The 23,614-nt window shown below is 36.4% G+C and overlaps 2 protein-coding genes and 1 long non-coding RNA gene across 12 annotated transcripts in view; 1 reads left to right on the top strand and 2 right to left on the bottom strand.

Moving 5' to 3' along the window:
- MKI67 (marker of proliferation Ki-67) overlaps window positions 1–6,946 on the bottom strand; it is a 37,003-nt gene extending 30,057 nt beyond the window's left edge. The window contains exons 1-2 of one of the 6 annotated variants that reach the window (XM_087871635.1): window positions 6,817–6,946; window positions 832–901 (exon numbers count right to left, since the gene is read on the bottom strand). The gene's annotated coding sequence lies outside the window, so the exon portion shown is untranslated. Of the gene's footprint in view, window positions 1–831; window positions 902–1,453; window positions 1,920–2,021; window positions 2,211–6,816 lie in introns of those variants that run through there. The other 5 variants (XM_034436456.3, XM_087871636.1, XM_087871637.1 and 2 more) reach the window with 5 other exon arrangements.
- LOC117676731 (uncharacterized) lies at window positions 169–23,542 on the top strand. The gene is made up of 4 exons (XR_004594480.3): window positions 169–289; window positions 653–788; window positions 22,599–22,696; window positions 23,405–23,542. It is a non-coding gene; the product is annotated as an uncharacterized LOC117676731 (long non-coding RNA).
- PTPRE (protein tyrosine phosphatase receptor type E) overlaps window positions 12,695–23,614 on the bottom strand; it is a 125,048-nt gene continuing 114,128 nt past the window's right edge. For 4 of the 5 annotated variants that reach the window (XM_034436462.3, XM_034436461.3, XM_034436463.3 and 1 more), the window contains exons 20-21: window positions 21,967–22,102; window positions 12,695–21,161 (exon numbers count right to left, since the gene is read on the bottom strand). In XM_034436462.3, coding sequence (XP_034292353.1) covers window positions 21,087–21,161; window positions 21,967–22,102 — 211 coding nt within the window. In that variant the 3' untranslated portion in view covers window positions 12,695–21,086. The remainder of the gene's footprint in view (window positions 21,162–21,966; window positions 22,103–23,614) is intronic. The other variant, XR_015728340.1, reaches the window with a different exon arrangement.

The following is a 23,614-nucleotide window of genomic DNA, read 5'->3' as shown; positions in this document are numbered from 1 at the left end:
CACAACAGGTCACAGATCCTTTTCTATTTTTTTAATAGAAAAAAAATTACATTATAACTACAGGAAAAATGTGTTTTAACTCTATAATGGACTTCCGGCTGTCATAAAGCATTGTGTCACATCCCCTGGTCATGTGATCTGGGTGCTGGGCAATTTATTTGCACTTATGAACAGTTGCCAAGCATCCTGAGAGCCTGTGGTCACCATCTACAATCTTCTGATGGCTTCCCCAGAAAGTCAATGAAGACTTATTTTAACAGTAATTTGTTCATAATTGTTGACTATTTAGGTGAGTAGTACAAGCAAATTTTTAAAAATCCAGAAAATTAAATTGTGAGAAAAATCAAGAGGGAAAAAGAAAAATTACAATAATCCATTAATACAATGTAAAAGGATTAATGCAGTCTACAAAACTTTTCTTCTTTGGAACCCGGAACTTAAATTTATTCATTTTATCTTACATCTTGAATTAGATGTAGATTATATTAGATTACATGGATTAGAATTACCGTTAGCAATCTCAGTTGCTTTAAATATTAGGTGGGTATCCCTATGGCAAATAATCCTCTAAATGTTTTCTGGAATGAGAATGCAACCTAGGACATAGTGGTAGGTAGACTATATGCTGCTTCCCAATGAACTATTTCGATAGACTTTACTGGGCTTGGACCTTGAGAGGCTGAACTACTGACTACGTGAACTTGGATTTCATTCCTCCTGGAGCTGGGAGAATACCTTGTGACATCAGAAAAAGAGCAAGGGAATTGAGAAGCAGGCCAATGTGCAGTGTGAGTAGCAAACTCATGTGTCTGATCTTAAGCCTGACATTACCTGCTTAATTAATGCTAGAGAAGTTTCCTGCATGAACTGCAAGTTTACATTTCTTTACCTACAGCTGTACCTGCAAAAGAAAAAAAACAGATTAACTCATAAACTGAAGCCTTCTGTAACTTCTTAATAGAAAGGAAAAAGCAATAAACCTATTTATTGAAAAACACTAATATTTTTCTTACATCTAAAATGGATCTGTCTCTCAATTTGTACTTAACTCTTCCCTTCAACTAGGTTCACATAGTACAGGCAGAAGACCTACTGTTTTGTTGTGTGTGTTAGATTAAAATAACAAGCCAATCACAGTACCTAAAATATTCCCAGAATGGTTTTATTTTATATGGAAGCTGGTATAAAACCAGTATTGTTCAATGACAGGGTACAAATCTCCTGCAATATGGGCAAATTACCCAAGTTTGCATAACTGACACCAGCTAGTTTCAGCTTTGATTTGAAAAGACGAGTAGCCAAATTCAAGGATAAAGCCATTCAGACCTACCTATAGAATTCTTAAGCTACAGTATTGTGCTGATATCTGCTGGAAAATCTGTCATTACCAATAATCGCATACCACATCATGGACATTGTCCTACATCAAAAACCCTCCTAACAGAGTTCTTACCGAAGCACACCATAACAGAGGAACTGCCATTTATCTTATAAGGCATAAAACCAGTTCGTTCATTTGTTGTTCCTCTTCTGCTTTCGTCTGAAGCCACGATTTAAACTATCCTTTTTAGTTACCAAAAATAAATCCTTTTAAGAGTCTTAAGATCCGTAGGCGTCCTGTCAAGGGCCACGTGCGAGCTAAGCTCCGCTAAACAAACCAAGGAACCAACTAGCCCCCGCTTTCTTTAAATATCCTGCACCCGTCAGTCTATTTCCACCACCCTCCAGCCTCAGCACCACCGCGGACAACAGCCTCCCTCGCACTGGCGCCGTTCTCACCCGGACAAGAGCCCCTCACCTGCCCCGCGCGTTCCCCGTCAACGGCACACCCGGACCCCCTCTCGCCTCAGAGGCAGCACCACCGCGCGCGCGCGCCAAGTCTCCCCTTCCGCTCATTCAAACCGGCCAACTCCTCCCCCGCCCTCTGGGATTGCTGCAGCCTCACGTGTATCCTTCCGCCGACTCTCACGACTGCGCCGGGCGGCCGACAGTTAATTCCTCTCTGTGACGGGACGCATTACCTGAAACCTCGCGCGCTCGTTTGCAGATCCAGACCTTGGTCAGCCCTGGAGCTTAAGCGCAAGCATCGCGCTTCTATCACCACCTGTGAATTTGGGTTTTTCAAAAGCGGTTGGCGGACTCTGATTGGTCACTGTAAAGTGACGTCAGCGCACAAGTAATCCAATGAGGGAGTTCGGACGGACTTCAATTTCTAAACATACCGTACAAGATAGAAGACGGTGGTATACGGCATGGGCAGATACTATTGTTTTAGAGGGTTACGCCCATGAAATTTAAATTTATCCAATAGTAACTCCTGTTGTATTATGGCAGCCTTACTTGCTCTCGGAGTTATATGATATTGCGAAGTGCCTTGTGTTATTAAGGCCAAAATGTCATTCGGAATATTGGCGACATTAAGGAAATAAACTATCTTTCCCTTATTGGACACAACCATCCATTTTTGTTGTCTCAAGAGGGCTTCTTCGACATGGTAGTGAAAGCCAATTAATACAGAATAGGATTAACATGATTTATTTGAGCAAATAAAGCATACAAAAAATGTTCCAGAGCATGCACAATCATTAAGTCTTGGATGTTTTACATCCTATTGTAAAAGTTACAGCATAGTAATAGGAATCTGGAACTAACTTTTCCTTGAGCTTCTCTCTATCCTACAGAAATTGTCTTGTTGCTTTAGCAGTTTCCTCTAGCAGTCCTTATAGTCATCTCCATGTATATTAGCTAAGGTATCTTTGTAACTAAGCCTCTTCTCTGTCCATTTAACTTATCAAAAGCAAACATCAGTTCTCAGCTGGATTCATCCTTTCATACATAATTAAGGCCTCTAATTGGGTGGAAGAATGTTGGATCCAACCAGTAATCAATGCCTTTTTGACTGAGGATTTGGGAGTGACTATGATTTGGGCAGTCTCCTTGGCTTATAGAACCTACTTCAAGAGCAATAGTGGTTATGGCTAAAATCTTTCACACAGATCTTATACATTAATTGCAACCATTATTTGATCGAGCAGCCCCACTCACAATTGTACACGTACTAGTTTACCTCATGTTTATTATATTACCATAACGCACTTTACATGGGTCTGCCCTTGGAAAGCTACAGCTGGTCCAAAATGTGGCAACCTTGACAGTGACCACTGGCTTTGCCCTTGTTTTCTGGATGCAATTCAAGGTAGTTATCACCATTTAAAGCCTTTCAGATTATCTGACATATTGCCTTCTCTTGTATTCATCTACCTGTCCAACTAAATCAAATATAGTCAGCTACTTTGAGGTCCCAGTCCTATAGGATTATCACTTATAATTAATATAATTATATTATTATAATAGAAGGGAAACTTACCAAATTTGCAGATGATACTAAGCTGTCAAGAATAGCTAACACCCTAGAAGATAGGCTCAAGATCCAGATGGATTTTGACAGATGTGAACACTGGACCCTATCTAACAAATGAAATTCAATGTAGAGAAAAGTGAAGTCCTACACTTAGGTAAGAAAAACCAAAAGCACACATATAAACTGGGTGAAACCAGGCTTAATAGCAGTGACTATGAGAGGAATCTTGGAGTCTTAGTGGACAACCAGCTAAATATGAGCCAGCAGTGTGTAGCAGCAGCCAAAAAAGCCAATCCTAAACTGCATCAACCGAGCGATACAATCAAGATCAAATGAAGTACTAATACCACTCTATAAATCCCTAGTAAGACCACACCTAGACTACTGCATCCAGTTTTGGTCACCATACTATAAAAAAGATGTTGAGACTCTAGAAAAAGTGCAGAGGAGAACAACCAAGATGATTAGGGGACAGGAGACTAAAACATATGAAGAACAGTTACAGGAACTGGGCATGACTAGTCTAGTGAAGAGAAGGATCAGGGAGACATGATAGCCGTCTTCCAATATTTGAGGGGCTGTCACAGAGAGGAGGGGGTCAAGCTGTTTTCCAAAGCATCTGAAGGCCAGACAAGGAATAATGGATGGAAACTGACCAAGGAAAGATTCAACCTAGAAATGAGGAGGAACTTTCTGACAGTGAGAACAATCAACCAATGGAACAGCTTGCCTTCAGAAGTTGTGGGAGCTTCATCACTTGAGACTTTCAAAAGATTGAACTGCCACTTGTCAGAAATGGTGTAGGGTCTCCTCCTTGAGCGGGGGTTGGACTAAATGACCTATAAGGTCCCTTCCAACTCTGTTAATCTGTGTATACCTAATAAAGCTTTGGAAGCTGGTATTTTCAGTAATCTCATGACTCCAGGTATTCCCTCCTAGCAGAGATTCACTCAGCCTTGTTCCTTTTCAGCTTTAGGAAAACTTTTTGAGTATTCAGAACTGAGTGATATACAAACTGATTGAATAAATAGAACATTGTGAAACACATGCTCTTATTGTTGCTAAATATTGGCGTAACAATTGTGAATTTTTTGACTTTTAAGTCATTTGAAAAGCAGAGTGTCGTTAGTTGTTGGGAGCATTTGATTTCAGTGTTATCATTAATCTATCTTTACACTCTGCATTACTTACTTTCGCATTCTTTTGCTCATGAAGACTTCTTCAAGCACATTCAAAAATGCAAAAAATATTCTATAATAGCTAATCTTAGGTGACTTTATACTCTGCATATTCTTGGTTCCTACTGATGTGGATGCCCTTCAAATATCATTTGAAGTATCATCTTTAAATGTTATCCAAATTCCTTGCAATCGACTGAACAAAGAATGAATAGAAGGAACATGCAGATCTAAAGTTAGTAATCCATTATCAATATTGCTGTCTCCCTCTCCCACAACCATTCCCGAGTCTATGTTTTTAGTTTTCCACAGGGTTATATCAAGGCATAAACAACAAATTTATTTCAAAACATGTTTATATTATGTATTATGTATTTATGAAATGACTAGAATTTAGCATTTTATGCCAGAAAATATTCCTACTGTGAAAGAAATTGCAAGAGTTGCATCATGTATGAAAAATTAAAACACAGAAAAATTTTACCCTCATATTTTTGTGTGTAGTCCACTGGAACAAAACCTCAATGTCATAAATATTCTAAGCAAATAAACACTAGAAACATTTTATTTTTCCATCATAGCAAATAATGTGAATTTAAAACAAGCCTCCCTGCTATGACTTTACCAGTAGATCAGATATTACTGCTGAATACATTTCCATTCTAATAAAACTTTTGTTTTAATTTGATTTTTAAAAATAGGCAACTTGGAAGAAAGTTTAAAATGTTCAACACAACAGCCACACACAGCCCAGCAAAAAGCAATTTAAATTACACTGACAGAGCTTAAGAATAGTTGGAAGAATTCCTTCTCTCTTGCAATACAGTCCTGTTTCTTGTATTATAGCACTAACATCCATGCAAGCTTTCAAATGTAAAAAAAATCAATTCAGATTCAATTCGGCATAACTGTCTTGAATTGAGGATAAAACAATATATGCAATTTGTTAACAAATGTGTCAGGGTTCCAAGCCATTTTTTTGTTGGATCTTCTGGCCTGCCAAAATGTACAAAAGCAAGCATGTAGCTTTATTTTCAGAACAAAACCTCTATCAACCTCATTAGCAATATTAAAAATGCATAAACAGCACTTTTCATTTTCCATATTTAGACTATGGGGGGGAACGGGGAACCATGAAAATGTACTTTGAAGGAGACAACATCACATTTACCCATGAACTGAAGGTTGCTCTAAATTCTCCATAGCAAGAAATATAAAAAGATGTCTTGTTTACTCACAAGCCAAATGCAACACCTGAAACATCCTTAGTCGTTTTATTTTATGCGGAGTTGATATAAAACCGGCATTAGGACCGGGTAAAACTTTCTACAATATAGGCAAATTAAACTAAGCTTAGAATATGAAATCAGGCAGTTTCAGCTTGGAAATGCTAATTGGAAATTAGGTTTTTATGATTTAATAGACCCCTAGCCAGGATAAAGCCGTTTAAAGCTACATCTGGCATTCTGTAAGCTATGGTGCCGATTTCTGCTGGAGAATTTCATAATAATCGTATACCAGATCACAGAAACTGTCCTACATCAAAACCTCGTCTCCTCCTAACGCAGCGCTCACCGAACAGAATGATTCAAAGAACAGTAAGAATAACTGCCATTAATCTCAAAAGGCACAAAACCAGTTCGTTCATTTGTTGTTCCTCTTCTGCTTTCATCTCAAGCCACGATTTAAATTATCTTTTTTAGATCGTACGTTAGCAAAATAAATAAATAAATCTTTTTCTTAGATACAGTCTTAAGATCTGCTGATGCCCCGTCCATGGGCCATGGAACTGGGCATCTGCAAATGTTGGACTGTATCTAAGAAAAAGATTTACTTTTCCTAACGTACAAGCTAAAAAGAAACAATTTAAATCGCCACGTGCGAGCTAAGCTCCGCTAAACAAACCAAGGAACCAACTATCCCCCCCCCTTTCTTTAAATATCCTGCACCCGTCAGTCTATTTCCACTGCCCTCCAACCTGAGCACCACCGCGGACAACAGCCTCCCTCGCACAGGCGCCGTTCTCACCCGGACAAGAGCCCCTCACCTGCCCCGCGCGTTCCCCGTCAACGGCACACCCGGACCCCCTCTCGCCTCAGAGGCAGCACCACCGCGCGCGCGCGCCAAGTGTCCCCTTCCGCTCATTCAAACCGGCCAACTCCTCCCCCGCCCTCTGAGATCGCTGCAGCCTCACGTGTATCCTTCCGCCGACGCTCAAGACTGCGCCGGGCGGCCGACAGTTAATTCTCCCTTCCTCTCTGTGAGGGGACGCATTACCTGAATCCTCGCGCGCTCGTTTGCAGATCCAGACCTTGGTCAGCCCTGGAGCTTAAGCGCAAGCATCGCACTTCTATCACCACCTGTGAATTTGGTTTTTTCAAAAGCGGTCGGCAGACTCTGATTGGTCATTGTATAGTGATGTCAGCGCACAAGTAATCCAATAGGGAAGGAGTCCGGACGGACTTCAATTTTTAAACATACCGTAGGATAGACTTGAGTGGGGTTTTTTTTCCTTTACCTGCGTGGCGTTACACTTTTACTATTTTGAACGAGAGACTCCATATTGTGGCAATCTATTCCTTTTTTTGTTAAGAATGCTCCACAAAAATTCCCTGAAGCAATTAGTAAAGAGAGATATTATCCGGATTGCATAATACTGAGTATTGGCGCCCCCACGTTTACATTTTAGATAGTGAAAACAAAGTAGTTTTTGAGCACCAATTGTATTTTTTAAAAAATGCCAGTGCTACTGTAAGTTTTAGTGTAGCTGAGTTTCAAAATATCCTCGTCGTAGGTATACCTATTAATACATTTAAAGGAGCCCTTTTGGTCTTTTCCAGTCCCATGGTAACTAGATAACATTTTCCTAGAATGGGTATCCTATGGTGAAATCACAAACTAAATATCATGAGAGGTGGTATTTACAGCAAAGGAGGAAATGGATTTCTTCAAAGTCTAATTTTATAGTCTCTAGATCAGTGATGGCTAACCTTTTCTGGACTGAGTGCCCAAAGCGCGGCCGAACCCCCAAAATGCAATGCACACGAACTCCCATGCATGTGACCCCCCTGCTTGCCTCTGCACATGCGCACGTGCCCCCTCATGTGCCCCATTCCCCCTACTCATGTGCTCGTGGTTACCCGCACACACCCTGCCCCCCCTCCCCCGTGCATGCATGGCAGTGACCCAAAGACCTGCTGGTCAGCGGGAGGCCTGCATGCATGCACGGCAGAGCTGAACTGGGACAATGGCTCGTGTGCCCACAGAGAGGGCACTGTGTGTCACCTCTGGCACGCATGCCATAGGTTCGTCATCACAACTCTAGATTATTGCTTTTATAGCACAATTGTTACTCTTCCCTCCATGTTTCTTCCCCTTTCTCAGCACTGATTTCAGTTGGTAGTAGTTGGGGAGAATAGATGCTGCCTTTGGCCCATCTATGTGGGGAACTGCAGGATTTGGTACTCTCTTATCTTCTATTTAATGTCTGCATGAGGCCTCTGGGTGAGCTTCTTTGCCAAGGGGTGAAGTCCACATTATGCAATTTTCTTCCCTGGAAGAGAGGTTATTTCCAGCCCTTTCAACATTCAGAAGTCTCTTAAAACCCTACTATGCTGTCAGGTCTGGAATTCCAAGAAATCTTGCAATGGTTCGCTGACTGCTGTTAAAGTCATTTCTTTCTTTTGTGCTTTTGTTATAGTATTTGTAGTTTTTATTTTTGTTTTTAACACATTTTCCCCCTTTTAGTACAGTACCCAGTCATTCTGTATTTTTGTGAGTTGGACAGCTATAAAATTATGATAAATCAAATGTGTACTGTTTTAACATCTTACATATGAACACATGGGAAACTTTTGTTTTGGATTTACATATATGAATTTCTTACATGAAAATTGTACTACTTTTCTTTCAGACTTGGAGATTAAAAATTTACTCAGACGTGTTAATAAAACTGTATGACCAAAGATGATCAAGCTCAATGCTTCCAATTAACAGCTCTAATTGCCATTTTAACCAGGAGCTCCCACTAAGACGACTTCAAAATTCCTATCTATTAGCTATAACTGTTTGCTTCCTCACTTATTAACTGTTGTTTTAGGATTTTCTTGCCCTTTTCTCACTTCCTTTTTACAGGTATTGTATTCTCAGTCTTTTAATTGTGTTTGGACTTGGACAATAAATAAATTCAATTTATTTTCTAATTATTTTTGAAGAAAGAGTAAATATAGTATTCAAAGGCAAAGAGGTACCTGTCAGGTTTTACCTCTGTGTGTCATTCATAACAGAAGATGTTATTGGACAGAATCACTTTGGCTATACATAGCAAGTTTGAATTATGCATTCAAATAGTATGCAAAATGAAACACTCAAAGTTTTTCTACATCTATGGGATAAGTTAATTGTAGTGTTATCACATCAAAACAAAAATATTTATATACATTCTTACAAACTGATTTCTTTGGCCTAGAGAGTAGTGAATTGACTTCCAAATATTGTCAACATTGTTTACCATATATTTTTTAAAAAAGAATAGAATTCAATATGAGTGGCATTCTTTTTAATGAGGATAGCTAGGCAGTATGGTATAGTTCAAATATTGGACTAGAGAGACCCAAATTCATATCCATTCCCATCCTTGGAAGCTTATTCTATCACTCTGAGATAGCCAATCTCAGGCCAGATGACCTCATGGGTTCTCGTGAGGAAAATAAAATCTTGTGAGAAACAAATGCTATGTGCACAACCTTGATTTCCTGATTGAACCTTGATTTCATGAATGACAGGCAGGATTAAATCTAGTATCAAAGATATGAATATTAATTATAAATATATTAATGTAAACAATAGTTCCTTCTTCTGAGACTCCAATAATTAACATTTTTATGCAAGTTTGCTGGCACGCCTTCTCTATTTCATATTTACATTTTTGTACTTATAAGAATGAAGAAGTCTAATCACGAGAGAAAATATTTGCATACATTTATGAATGGATTCTATATAAAGATTGCATTGAGATTTAAAGTTCTTCCAAGTAATATCTTTAAAAAGGAGATGGCATTGTAGCAAATAAAAATATCAGAAAGTTTATATACAGTAATAATCTCTCACAGCGCTATATATTAGCATATCAAATAAAATTTTAAAAATCAGGTATGTATTCTGTTCTCTATCTGGAGTCTTATGCTTGTGATAGAAATCAAAAAGCTTTTGATTTGCTCCCCCCCTTCTTTTAACAACCTTCTGATCTGAGGTCAGAGAAGCCCATCTCTCACAAAATGCAATGTTTCCTTAAAGGCAATAAATCACTGACAGGCAGGAATCTGGTGCTGGAGCCAATCAATATTTAAAAACCTTTGAAATTTAATACTGCTGCCTGGCCAGGAAGATCCTTCCTAATGAAGGAGATAAGAGACAAAATATTTTCTAAGTTTCTCTGGCCATAAAAGTATCCCGTGTTTCCTTTTTCTCTGTGGCCAGAAAACTCACTCTTGTGATCTCATGTCTTACACAAAGGGCTCAAAATGATATAAAAACCTTACTGATGTGCCAATCTGTGGTCTGCTGCCTCCAAAAACAAACCTTATATTGTTTTTGGAATAATAATAAAGCATCCTCCTTTCCAAAAGCAGCCAGCCTTTGCATTTCTTAGCTCACAAGGAACCCAGAAATTCTCCTAACAATTGAATGTGGGTTATTTTCTCTTTTCTCTTGTGACCTCTGGGATATTGCATTCTTGTGCATTTCTGGAAGTAAGTTTTCATTTGAGCTGCAAACTTTTGTTTTCGGTAGGCTTCCTCAGTTAGACAAAGGTAGTAGGATTCCAAACCAAGTTTATCCGACATTTCTTTTGCTGTTGGTAATGGGCTCTCTGCTTCTATACTGCCTCAATTTCTCCTGTTGCTTAACTTCAATTCACATTTGGGGAACATTTGCCTTCCTCATTTGATATCACTTCCTGCTATTTATTGTGTATGCGAGAGAGTGAGTGTGAAAGAAAAAATCCTAATACAATGTTTCTCAACCTCAGCTTTTAAGATGGGTGGATTTCAACTTCACAAACTGTTCACAAATTCCACAAGATCACACTTCTTAAAGGTGTTGAAGTTAAGAAACACTGATCTAAATCATAAGTCATTTTCAAGGGTGAATGCTTCAGTAGGCTCAAAGAAGCAGTTTTCCTTCTAATCTCCCTGATCTTCACATGAATGATGCAGTAGGGATCAGAGTTAATGCATACTCAGTGTTCAAACTAATTCTCCCAAATGGGAAAAAAATAATTTTACAACACAAGCATGTTGTAAAGCTCTCTGCCTATCTCCTCAGAAGTAAATGCCATTGATTTTTAAGAAACATTCTCCCAACAGAAGTGTAAGAAAATTATATACTTAAGTGCTTGAAAATTCCCAGACTGAGATTTTTTGTAGTAATTAGAGTTTTCAAATATATACTCACTTAAAGAATCCAATTAACTTTAATATATCATATCCTACTGGAGAAGTTACTGCTGACATATTTGTTTTGAAAATAAATTATAACTCATTTGTGGGCAAAGTAAGTAACATTTAAAATTAACAAACCCAATCATTTCTATCATATAAGATTTCATTCATTGAATACCTAAAGTTTGGATAATTCCATCATTCTGTTCTGTAGGTGTAAACCATAATGGAGTGATGTACCTTTTTGAACTATGTCATAGTTAACAATCATTTAATTAAGACTGCTCTTGGGGGGGCAATGTCAGTTTTCTTGGCAATATTTCAGAAGTGTTTTGTCATTGCTTGTTAGGACTGAGAGTGATTGGCCCAAGGTGTCTAAGGTGAGACTAGACTCATAGTATGGTGCCTTAACCACTATATAAAACTGGCTGTCAGGGTTTCAAACTAAGATTCATAACATTACTTCTCAGAAAAAAATCTTATACACATACCTTATAATTTCCTCCCAACGAAGTGGATCAGCTGCTTGGGAAGCCACATTTGACCAGAGGTCCTCACTCCTTGCCCAATGTGGCTTGTTAATTCTAGTTTGGAAGTTATTATAAGTATCATAATATTACAATTTTTTTGAAGATTTTTGTTTAAAGGAAGCAATGATTGAAACTCTTCTAAAACTTGGAGAGTTTCAGATCTCTTAGGCAAGCCATTGTAATTTACCATAATTAGATAAAACAATCAAAAGTATGGGAGCTTCACTTCAACAAGCAATCTGGAGAAAGCAGGAAACATTATAGCTTGAGTCATTTCAAACTGGTGTCTTTTGACATTATCAACTATGACACATCCTTCTGAATCTCTAGAGTGATTTACAAATAAGAGATTCCGCTTGCTTCCTTTTCTCTCAAACAGATTTGAGATGGTGTTAAGGATAGTTGTTTTTCAGAAAGAGAGCTATTACATAGTGACACTAGTAGTATATAGTAATGCAATGCTTTTTGAAATGAAAGCCTATGACCACACGACAGTATAAATTATAGTGCATTAAAATCCAAGCAGAGGTGTTTACAAGGAGGATTACCGTTCGAAAAAGCTAGTAGAAAGCTTCCTGTTCTGAATAGGTTTATGCTGTCCCAGGAAAAGCAGATATACAGTTTGGGGGATGTTTCTGAATCTCCCAACCCAAGACAATGGCCAGAAGCACTTTTTTTTTTTTTACAACTTTGGCTGATAAATTAACTATGTTTCTCCCTGGAAGAAAATGACCCTAAATTCTATGGTACAAGTGTTGGTAAACTCCAAGTTTGATTATAGTAATACAGTACATGGGGAAAGGTCTCATCCAGAAATCACAGTTAGTGCATAACCTAGGACCACGTTGTCTCTGGAAGAACAATGTATTGTATTAAAAGCACTGCACTGGCTGCCTGTTTGCAAGTGAAATACTAAGTGCTTGATTGTAGTGTTACTGAAAATGCTGCAAGGAGGGGCGATCAAAAATGATTTGCAACAGGAATGGAGAGCCTTTGGCCCACAAACAGAGATAGGGCAAAGAGAATCAGGCCTATCCTTTGCTAAATAAAAGGGGATAAATCCCCGGTCTCTGTTTTGGTGAAATCAAGTAATGGGATAAAAAAACCAAAACAAAAACAAGCTGAAAACTTAAATGGCAGCTTTTTGTACACGTCTGTCACTAAATAAAATCAACTCAAAAATCAAGGAATTATTTATTTATTCAAGTTAGATTTCCCTCTTTCTGTTGATGCAACACCCAGGGCAGTTTACAGTAGTGCTTTAAAATGTGTAATGGTCAACCGTTTCAGGAAAAAAGACCATATGTAGAATTCTGCTGTGGATTTTAAATAAGTGGAACATTAGAGGAACATTAGGTGTGTGGTGTTTGTTGTAAAAAAAAACAAAAAAAACCAACACTGCCCAGAAAGATTACATTAGCATTTGCATAATCCACTGGGATAACTAAGAAAAATGATTACTTTTATTCAGATTTAGAATAAGTATGTGTGTTCTGAATGAATTATTCAACTACCATTTTACATTAAATATTATACCTAAAGTGCTTCATTTAACACTCTTTCTTTTGTCAGAATAGAGGTCTGTGTAAAATAACCAGAATTTGAACAGTTTGGCAAAGTAATTTAAATAAGGGGTTTTACATTCTTTATAAAATTGCAATATTTAGTTTAAATGAGCAAACAGGAGAGGAATTAAATTAAGAGATTTAAGGAAAGAAATACAGCCTGAAAATAAAATGAAGCCTTTGTTCTTGCATTGGAATTATTAGATTTGCGGTCTGCATATACAAATAATTCAGCAACATTCACTGGAATTATAAATACTGTACAGCGAGATCAAATTATAAATGTAATAAAAGAAAATATCACTATATTACATACATAAAATGTCCTTGACATAAATTAAATAGGGTTTAGCATGTACATAAAAAAGGTTCAGTAGCAATACATTACAAATTACAATGCCTAAAGTAAACATTTCAAACTCCTGGAACAAAGATTCAAACTCTTTTTAAAACAGATTCATAAACATCCTTTTCAAAATGATCGATATGATAGGCATTCTTCTTTAGAGCCTTTATAATTCAAGTATTAAGTGTATTTGAAACCATTAACAAGAATCTTTTTTCACGTTAGTTTCTAATGGTTACTGTAGATATGAGCCTATATAAAGCATGTATACCACTGAACCAAGGCTGTCCTCTGAATTTTCTGGGCTGTGTGTCACAGATGGCAGTAGGCTTGTAGATAAATATAAAAGAACCATAGATACACGTAATTATTGTGAAACATTCTCATCAAGCACAAAAAATAGAAAAGCCCCATCCAGGTATTTCACTGCAGTTCGGAAGAGCTATGATGATATAATTGATATGCATGTATGATTTTCAACTTCCTCAAGCACTTGGCTGCTTCCAAATGCATTTGCGTTATGCAGTGATTTGAAATGCTGCGATAAGCAAGCCTATTTTATGTGCTTTGAGTACTTTCTGCAATGTTGGTCATAATCCAACTCACAAGCTGTAGATGTAGTTTTGGATAGGATGATAAATACACTTACAATATGGTAAGCAGGCATACTGTAGCACTTGCTTACACTTCCATGGTCCTCACCAAATTGTTTACTTTACCTATACTTCGAAAAATACCTGCATATAGCTCTACCAATCCTTTCCCGGCATTACTCCAAATAAGACCTAATGCATAATGGAGATACTCAAAAATTAATCTGCAACCTTTGCAAATTCAGGATAAAGTTATGAAGAGAGATTAAATGTCCATCAGTGCAAGAACTTAAAATCTCTCAGAGACTGCTAGGAATAGAGGCCAAAGCGCCAAAGCTTTCCTTAAGACAAAAGTATTCAACAGAACCTTTTTCTTCTTTTTTGGAGTGGGGGAGGGTGCCTTCTATTCATTCTTGATTCCCTGTAGTTTTCTTGGCAACATCTTTTGGAAGTGGTTTGCTACTGTGTTCTTCCTAGGTCTGAAAGTGACTGGCCCAAAGTCATTCAGTTGGCTTTTTGCCTAAGATGGGCCTAGAATTCACAGTCTCTAGCTAGGTGCCTTAGCCCAGTGGTCCCCAACCCCCGGTCTGCGGACCGGTGCCGGGCCGTGGAGTACCTGGCACCGGGCCGCGCAGCGGCCGGGGGACATGAACGCTGCAGCGCAAAGGCTCCTGGGCCGTGCGCAAAAGCTCCTGGGCCGTGCGCAATGGGCCGTGCGCAAAAGCTCCTGGGCCGTGCCCCCACCCCTGCGCGCGCTCAGCGGGCCGCGGCGATAAAAAGGTTGGGGACCACTGCCTTAGCCAATGCACCAGACTGATCCTCTTTCTTCTTCATAAACCATTTCTAGTGTGACTTGGAATAATACCCAATAGAGTTTCTTTCTTAAAGAGAAAACATGTGCTTGTTTAACTTTTCTGCATCAAAGATTAATTGACTGGCTAAAGTGAACTCTGAGTTGGGCTGTCTCTAAGAGACTAGTTAGCAATAGCAATAGCATTTAGACTTATATACAGCTTCACAGTGTTTTACAGCCCTCTCTAAGTGGTTTTCAGAGTCAACATATTGCCCCCAACAATCTGGGTCCTCATTTTACTGACTTCAGAAGGATGGAAGGCTGAGTCAACCTTGAGCCTGGTGAGATTTTAACTGCTAAATTGCAGGCAGCCAGCAGAAATAGCCTGCAGTACTGTTAGTTAGCTCATAACTACCTCTTACCAAGCACAGTCGCCTTTATATAGGAAAATGGAAGAGGACAGGCAGGGCAAATACAGATTTAGGCTATCCAAGTCTCACAACAGTATCCGGACTAATTTAATCTTCAATTAATTTAGTAGCTGACTGGTACAAATCCCATGGCAATATTTATCTGAAGCACATCTGTAAGCAACCAAGTAGTAGCTCAAAACTGGGTCCCTTTGGCATCATGCCAACATGTTTACATACAGATGTGTGTTATGAGAGCTATTCAGCAGTTTTCTAAATAGCAGCTGTTAGTCAAGACTGCCCATCCCTCATCCCAGGCATATGTAGAATATGTCTAACTCCTGTGCTTTGCATTGAAAGGGAATATAAAAAGCAATTTATAATCTTTTATTTTGGTTAGCTAATTGCTTAGTTAATAATTTTCTCCTTAATGAACTTCTGATATATTGATGAATGCAGGATTTTTCTAGAAACATAGTTTGAATTAAATGGCTTTAATATTTCTAGTTGTTCACGTGTTCCAAGTTAAACCGGAACTTAAAACTTTGGTAATCAGTGTCTATTACTGCATAAGACAAAGTCAATCACATAGTGACTGTTATGCAGATCAGAATATATAATTTCTAATCTTTATTTGGCATTTATTAATGATGTTTCATTCAGTGTAAAACAAAGCATGAAAAATATTGTATGCTATATAAAGTATAATAAGTAGCCTGATCTGATTAAAAATTTCTGAACCCCAAATTAAATTCTCTAATGCTTCAATCTTCAACCTTTCTATTACTGGTAGTCCTGGACTTACAACAATTTGTTTAGTCACAGTTCAAAGTTACAATGACACTGAAAAAAGTGACTTATGACCATTTTTCATATTTACAACTGTTGCAGCATCCCTGTGGTCATATGATCAAAATTTAGACACTTGGCAACTGGTTCATATTTATGATGATTACAGTCTCTTGAAATCATATGATCATCTTTTGCAACCTTCTGACAAGCATAGTCAATGGGGAAGACAGATTCATTTAATAACCTTACTACTAACTTAACAACTGCAGTGATTCACTTAACAACTTTGGCAAGAATGGTCGTAAATGAGCCAAAACTCATTTAACAAATGTCTCACTTAACAACAGAAATGTTGGGCTCAATTGTGGTTGTAAGTCTAGGACTACCTGTATTGTTAGATTCAGAATTAATTATTTTATACAGAGAACAAATATTGGCATCAAATGGAATTACACAGAACCAAATATACTGTATAGTATATTTGGGTTTTTTTCTCCTAGAATCCAACATAATTATCAATCAGCTATTGTAGAAGAAATGTTATGTTAGGAGAAGATTATTTGGATTTATATTTTGAATTACTAGTTATATTGCACCAATTCCAAGTATTCAGGTTTCTGAATTTCTCATAGCTTAGCTGTTTGCTTGCAGATGTTTTGTTACCTGATTAGATAACATCTTCAGTTCTAGAATAAGTGAGATTTGCTCTCTACTTATATACAGTAGTTTTCCTGCCATTCAAAAGAGACAATAAAAAAGAAACAAAAAGACCAGAACAGTTCAGTAGCAATCAGCAAGGAAAACACCAGGATTAAAACCAGATAAACAATCAAGCAATAAAAAAAAATACCCTAATCAAGGAACTACCAATTCAGTCAGCAAACAGCCTAATCAAAGAACTACAAGAAAAGAAAAGAAAAATCCTACCAACACTGATTGGGTAAGCTACTGTAAACAGTATAACAGGGAAACTCCACTCCCTTCTAGCACTGAAGATGTTATCTACGTGGTCAAAGAATGAAACATCATCAAGCACACAACTAAATTCAGACAGCATCAAGGACTCCACAGTTGAATCCTAAACTACAGTCTGCTCAGTTGAAATCAGTCCTTTTCATTCATGGACCTTATGTGCATTTTTGACAGGTTTTGTTTCTCTATTATTTTATAGAATAACAGTTCTGTTTTGTTTTGTTTTTAACATTGAAGCATATGTCTACAACAAGCAGGATTTTTCTTGGTTTTTGATGGGTAATTTAAATACAATGTGTAATGCTATCCCTTAAGTGATTCACATAGGTGCAGTTACTTTACAGAACTTTCCAAATGTAGTTTCCTCCAAATGTGTTGGAGTCCCATAATTTTTCCAACAATGATACAATCATTAATCTTTGAGTAGGAGATAAAGTACTATACATCTGGGTGGTGCCAGTTTATATAGTAAGCAGCAAGAACTCACTGGTATGGTACCGATAAAGAAGAATATTGTAGCTCAGGTTGGAATGAGGGGTCTTTGGTGCTCTCTGAGCATGGTTGTTTTCTTGCAGCTGTTTCATTACTTAAATTAGGTATCATCTGCACTAGTAAGAGTAAGGCTCCCTTACTAGCACTGATGTTGTTACCTAGTTTGGGTAATGAAGCGTCTGCCCAAAAACAACCAAGCTCAGAGACCACCAGACACCCCTCACTGTTATGGGCATGGATGAATAAACATCAGCCAGTTGTAGTACCCTGGATTTATCTAGGGATATGGATTAAACTAGTGATTGTTTTATATAAAGTGCAAAGTTGCTACTGTATTTGGATAGATCCTTAGGAAGGAACTGAGGAATCAAGACAGATGAAAGACATGTATTTTGTTCAAAATTTCAAGATGCTTAAAATAATTTCTGATGTTAATCTCAGGTCCGCATCCCATCCACAATCTATATAAAATGACCCTTTTATAGAAAAACAGCTGGGACAAAAAATTGCCAGGGTTAATTTCTACTTAACTCATGTAGAAAATGTTTGATATTTCTAAGGTTGCTAGCAGCATTTTCCAAAGCAGTTTATGGAAATTGTTCAACTTTTGGACTCAATGGATTTTTGTCTATATCAAATTGGAAAATTTATTTTTCTAAAGTTTTTAAAAATTCTATCAGAATTTTCTAATATAGAAAGTTTACTCAATATTTCTTAACATAACATTTTTTTGAGGTTAGAATTGTTAATATCAGTCACTTCATAAAATGATTCCCTATGTGCATACAATTGTATGTACATAGGATTTTTTCCCCAGAAGATGTAAACAGTTGTCCTTAAAAACAATATCTAAGTTGCTAACATAAAATAGTTTAGCAATTAAAAGTAATTGGCCTGATATGGAAATTGTGTTATCTTCTGGGTTAATAAGTATTAATTTTTCTTCTCCTTTCAGAAACAATTTAAATGTATGTAGAATTAAAAAGAACAACATCTAAAGTAGAAAGACCATTTTGCAGTCTACATAATTTTAATAAGGCATTTATAATTCATAAAACAACCAGGCAAGCCAGATATATTGCATATTCTATAGACATTTGTATATAAATTTATATAAATTATGTTTGTGCTTTTAGATATATACCTTTTAAAATATGGGGAAATAAAATGTTCTGTCTATTTTGTTACTTCACTGTCATCCTAGTTTTGTTCAGACTTTAGGTATGATCCATATTTCTGCAGAGCAAAGTTTTTTATCAGTTGCTCCACAGAGGAAGGAATGGGTGGACTTTTCTAAGAATATTTCCATATTTATTCTTATACTATTCCCTACATTGTTCCAGAATAATTTTAAAAATGTATGGGGAATGGAGGGGGTGAAAAACTATAAGATAAAGAGTATAAAAATAATTTATCCTCTTTCTTCTTGTAGCAGCTTCTGCTATTTCCTGAAAACAATGGAGTTAATCATACGTGAATCCAGGTTTATGCTATTTTGTTTTTATTGTTTGTCTGTGCTGGTATCAAGAAAATGTTTCTTCTGTTGTAAGAACTTTGAAATCTTGCAGCAGCCCATAAGATAGAACTATATGGTGCAACTTCTATACAAGTACTATCAAGATGATTGGGTTTTGTGCTTTTTAGTACATGAGTGTTTGCACATGAATAGCTCAACCAGAACACCTATAGGTATTCTGGTATCTGGCTTCTAAGTTCTAGATTCATGTAGGCCACATTACAATAGAAAAAAGACCTTTGCTCATTTTGGAACTAAATGTGCACTCTGGAGAGAAGGAGCAACTGGATATTTGGGAATACAGTGCAGGGAATCATTATTTTTTATGTGCCTTGTGTATCAAAATAACTCAAATAATTAAGGGCTTTACTGTGAATTGAATATTGAATATTTGACATTCAACTAGGTTTAAAAATGATAGCTATTTATTAAGTTTTATTACCTTCTACTAAAGGTGATGCAAGTGATGAATTAATTTAGATTGCTTACTAAAGAGATACATTTTTTCTTTATATAACTGTAGTATCTGGCTTTATAGCTATTTATGACAACAAAACAAAATTTCTTGATACAAAATAGTATCAAATATTGATCAGCTAGTTTATAAATTAAATATATTTTCTCTTAATGCAATAAAATGATAAAATTATATTTTAATACTACTTAAGTAAATTTAAGAAATCCATATTTACACTATGGTATTAATTGAGAACTTGCATTAAAACAGAATTTCCTAGAGTCCTATTTTTAAAAATATACATTTTTTAAAAAGTTAAAATGATATCTTATGTTGTTGCTTATGGAAGATTTGTGTTCCTCTCTATTCTAGTTGTGCTTAACTATAAAGATCAAAACAGTACCAAAAAGGCAAATGATTCTAATTGGTATTGATAAAATAAAAATAAATATTTCGAATATTTTCATATTCTAGCACACTTTGTATATTATCTACTTCAGTGAATTTTCCACATTAATATTAGTGATGTTGTATCAGGATCAAATATGTTAATGATCACAATAGCATCAACATAAGAAAATAAGAAACAGATGTAAATCTTATTGAAATGAAGACTCAAGAACTTTTCTGTCTATTGTAGAAAGCCCACATTCCTTTCAGTCTGGATGGTATAATATCTTTGTGGTGTAGTCATTAAATGATGCTTGCTTTAAATAAAATATTGCTCAATAATAGCAAGATGATTTTTTTAGCTCTAAAAATGTACTCTTTTCCTTATTATTTTTATATAAATAATAGGGACTATATACAATAAATTAAAAATATATAATTTCAAATTTAAGATTAGAGATAATGAATCACAATTTTTCATGTATTTAGGCAAAATATGGGAAAGATTCAGCCAAAATTAAGGAGATTTGGAGTTCTATTAATATATTTTGCTCTTACATGGGCTCAGAGTGATCAGTGGGCTGTCATCCAAGCCACTGATCTGTTTAATTTCAGAATCAGTGCTTTTGAACATTTAGCTGGACTCAAAATCCCATTAATTTCAATGGGAAATATTTAAGCATATGCTTATTAAACCCACTGAAATCAGTGAGTCTTAAATATGCCTAACATAGGCTGAATTGTGCCTGTATTCACAACAGTATATACTGCACTATATTGTACATGGGCCTCAGTTATTTAAAATTAAACGCAACAAAAACACAAAGCAATGACCTAGATAGGGTTGTTACACATGCAGACACAGTTTTTTGCACATATTTCTTCAGCTGAATGAGTAGTCCAACATGCAATTATATTCTGTGTATACCACTTTCCTCCTTTATCAACCAGCTGGGGTGAATATATTAAGTCCTTTCAAAACTATACAAATCCCATAAATCAGCTTTTTCCTTTTGCCACCAAACAGCTGACTAGAAGTTTATTTTATTGTATGAAAAGAGTCTGTGCATACTCCTTTGGATCAGGGTTGAAGCTTATTTGAATCATACATACACCTAAAGAGACATTCAAAGCAAAACATACATAATCATATGTACATTTAGATTTTTTTTTTTAAAAAAAATGGAAATAAATTAACATGATTTACAAATCTTTGTACAGATGATTAAATAAAAAAAATGGCAGGTGTTTTCACTTGAAATTGGCATAATCAGAAAATATATCAATGAAATCTTGTACCACTTTGTAGCAGAATTCATACTGTTCCTGCAGGTGCAAAAAAGAGACATTATTATGTTTGAACTCTGTTGAACCGTATTTAACTTCAGAACTGTAGAATCATGATAAAATATACAGATAAAATGTTTTTCACTTTTTGTTACATGTTTCAGCACAATTATCTATCAAGTGACACTGCCTAGACTAAGACTACTATGTGTAAAACAATGAACAAAACAATTATTTCCTTTGAAGAACTATTTGAATGGGAAATGAATCCTGGTACTTTTGTAAGTTTTCATTAATATGAATGCATTTTCAGTTTATTGACCTACATTTGAGTCTATTAATGCAGTACTCACTTTAGAAAAAGTTTTCATAGAACAAACAAAAGACCAGTTCTAATTTTTGCTGCTGGCCAGAATAAAAACTGAGTAGATGTTTTAATCTTTTGCCTTTCTCTTTTTTTCCTATGCTCTTATTCATAAGTGGTTTCCAGCTCTTTTAGAGCATGCCAGCAAAATAAGGGGACCTGAAAATAAGGGGACCTAACATAACCTCTTAGGCATTCTATAACTGGGTATTTTTACCATTGGGAAGGAATTTTGAAGTAAATTTATATAGATACTCCTCAACTCACAACCGCCATTGGGAATTTCCGTCACTAAATGATATGATCATAATGTGTGACAGCATTGCTTTGCAATCCCTGCAGTCATGGTTGCCATCATCAACTGACGCCCACAGTCACTATGCTTGACCAAACCAATTCTATTGTATGAATATAGATAAAGCCTCTATTTTACTCTCAAAATATTAGTGCCATATTAACAATTGTGGTGAAGCAACATACCAGTGTTTGCACCATATGAGGTCTTTGCAGCCGTAAACTCTTCACAGCTTGAAATACATCTAAGAGCCCCTCAGCTTTGACTCGTTCCAAAATATTGCTGAGTGCTATGAATGTGCCTGTTCTTCCAGCTCCAGCGCTACAAGAAAAATACAAATAAGTTGGCCTATCATATGCAGAAAAATAAAACATACATGTAGAATTGAGCCTCTGCTAATATAAATAGGCTTAGTAGCCTCTATAATTCTTTGCTTCTTCAGCAGTACCAGATATGGCGTTCATTTTGCAGATTTGCTTAAGTCATACAAACAGTATATAGATTTTATAGAACCTTCTTCCTGTTACTGTAAAAATAAGCTTTTTAAAAATTTAAACTTTAAAACTATTCAGGGAATGAATGTTGATGTTGTAGTTACTTCCTTATAAACAAAGTTTCCTCTGGAATAAATTTATCCATCCACCAAGATCCAGAGGAAGTTTCACTTGAAAAAAGGGGAAACAATGATTATTTCAGTGTTGATTCAGAGTGTTCTTCAACTTTGTAGAACAATATAGAATTAGGCATTGGGATATTTCAGAGCAGTTTGAAAAAAATGCCAACTTTCATATACTTCTGCAATTGTGTCTCAATTTAGCTTGTGTAAACTGCTGTGATGGAATGTTTACTAGATCCCAGGAAGATGGAGAGGGAAAGAAGACTCTCACAAATAGAAATCCTTCATCCAGGGGAAACGTAAGCATGAGAAAGAGGCTCAGAATAGCTCCACTGTATTTACATTAGCTATAACTGATCTGGAGAATTGCTTTGGCAAGCTTTCAAGATTCTGTTACATTACAGTACTTTGTTAACAATAAAAATCTTTTCCATTCTTTATTTCAATATTGATAATTTATGAGCCTAAAGCAAAGCGTGAATTATAAATTATAGTGAACAAGATTAAATGAAACACATCTTCAGGAATCTGAACAATTTATCCAGTAGAAGTAAAGGGATGTTAAAGATTTGTTAACAACATAATTTTTTAAATTCATCTGGAGTTCCAAGTGCTCCGGGCTCATGCCCTACAGAATCCTTTATGGAATCATCTGTTAAGACAACTATAGAATTGTGTAGTACTACATCACCACATCATGTGCATTTCATGCTGTGATAGCATGATATATACCATGATAGCTCTTTTTCTACAATTCACTTCTTTCATTTCTGACCAGCAATAGAAGCTTGTGGGGTCAGCTATCCATGCTCTAGTAACTGCCAGATTACTCTGTTTTAATATGGTGCATGTGAGACCACCTCTGGGGAAAAAAATGGAAATTATACATTGTTCACAAAGTAGGAACCAGATCAAAAGTTACATTACATTGTGCTTTTTTGTTAAGTCCATTGACCCTCTTGTCAGTTTTTAGGACCAATTCACTGATGGTTATTTTTATCTCATAGTCTTTTAGGGCTTGGGACCAAATTATCTGAAGCATCATCAGTTTGTGTATACACTTGCCATTATACTCATCTTCATCATTGGCCAAAACCTGCTTTCCTATCCTGCAGCTGTAAATAAAGTAAGCTGGAAGAAAGCTTTCTCAATGTGAAATGTTCTTTCAGGTATCTACTGCCTCTACTACAGAGCGAAAGTCCTTGCTAGCTTTCAAC

Source organism: Pantherophis guttatus, chromosome 6, assembly GCF_059756535.1.
Source record: "Pantherophis guttatus breed Tessera chromosome 6, ASM5975653v1, whole genome shotgun sequence".
Classification (NCBI taxonomy): Eukaryota; Metazoa; Chordata; class Lepidosauria; order Squamata; family Colubridae; genus Pantherophis; species Pantherophis guttatus.
This window is presented reverse-complemented; position numbering and strand designations above follow the sequence as displayed.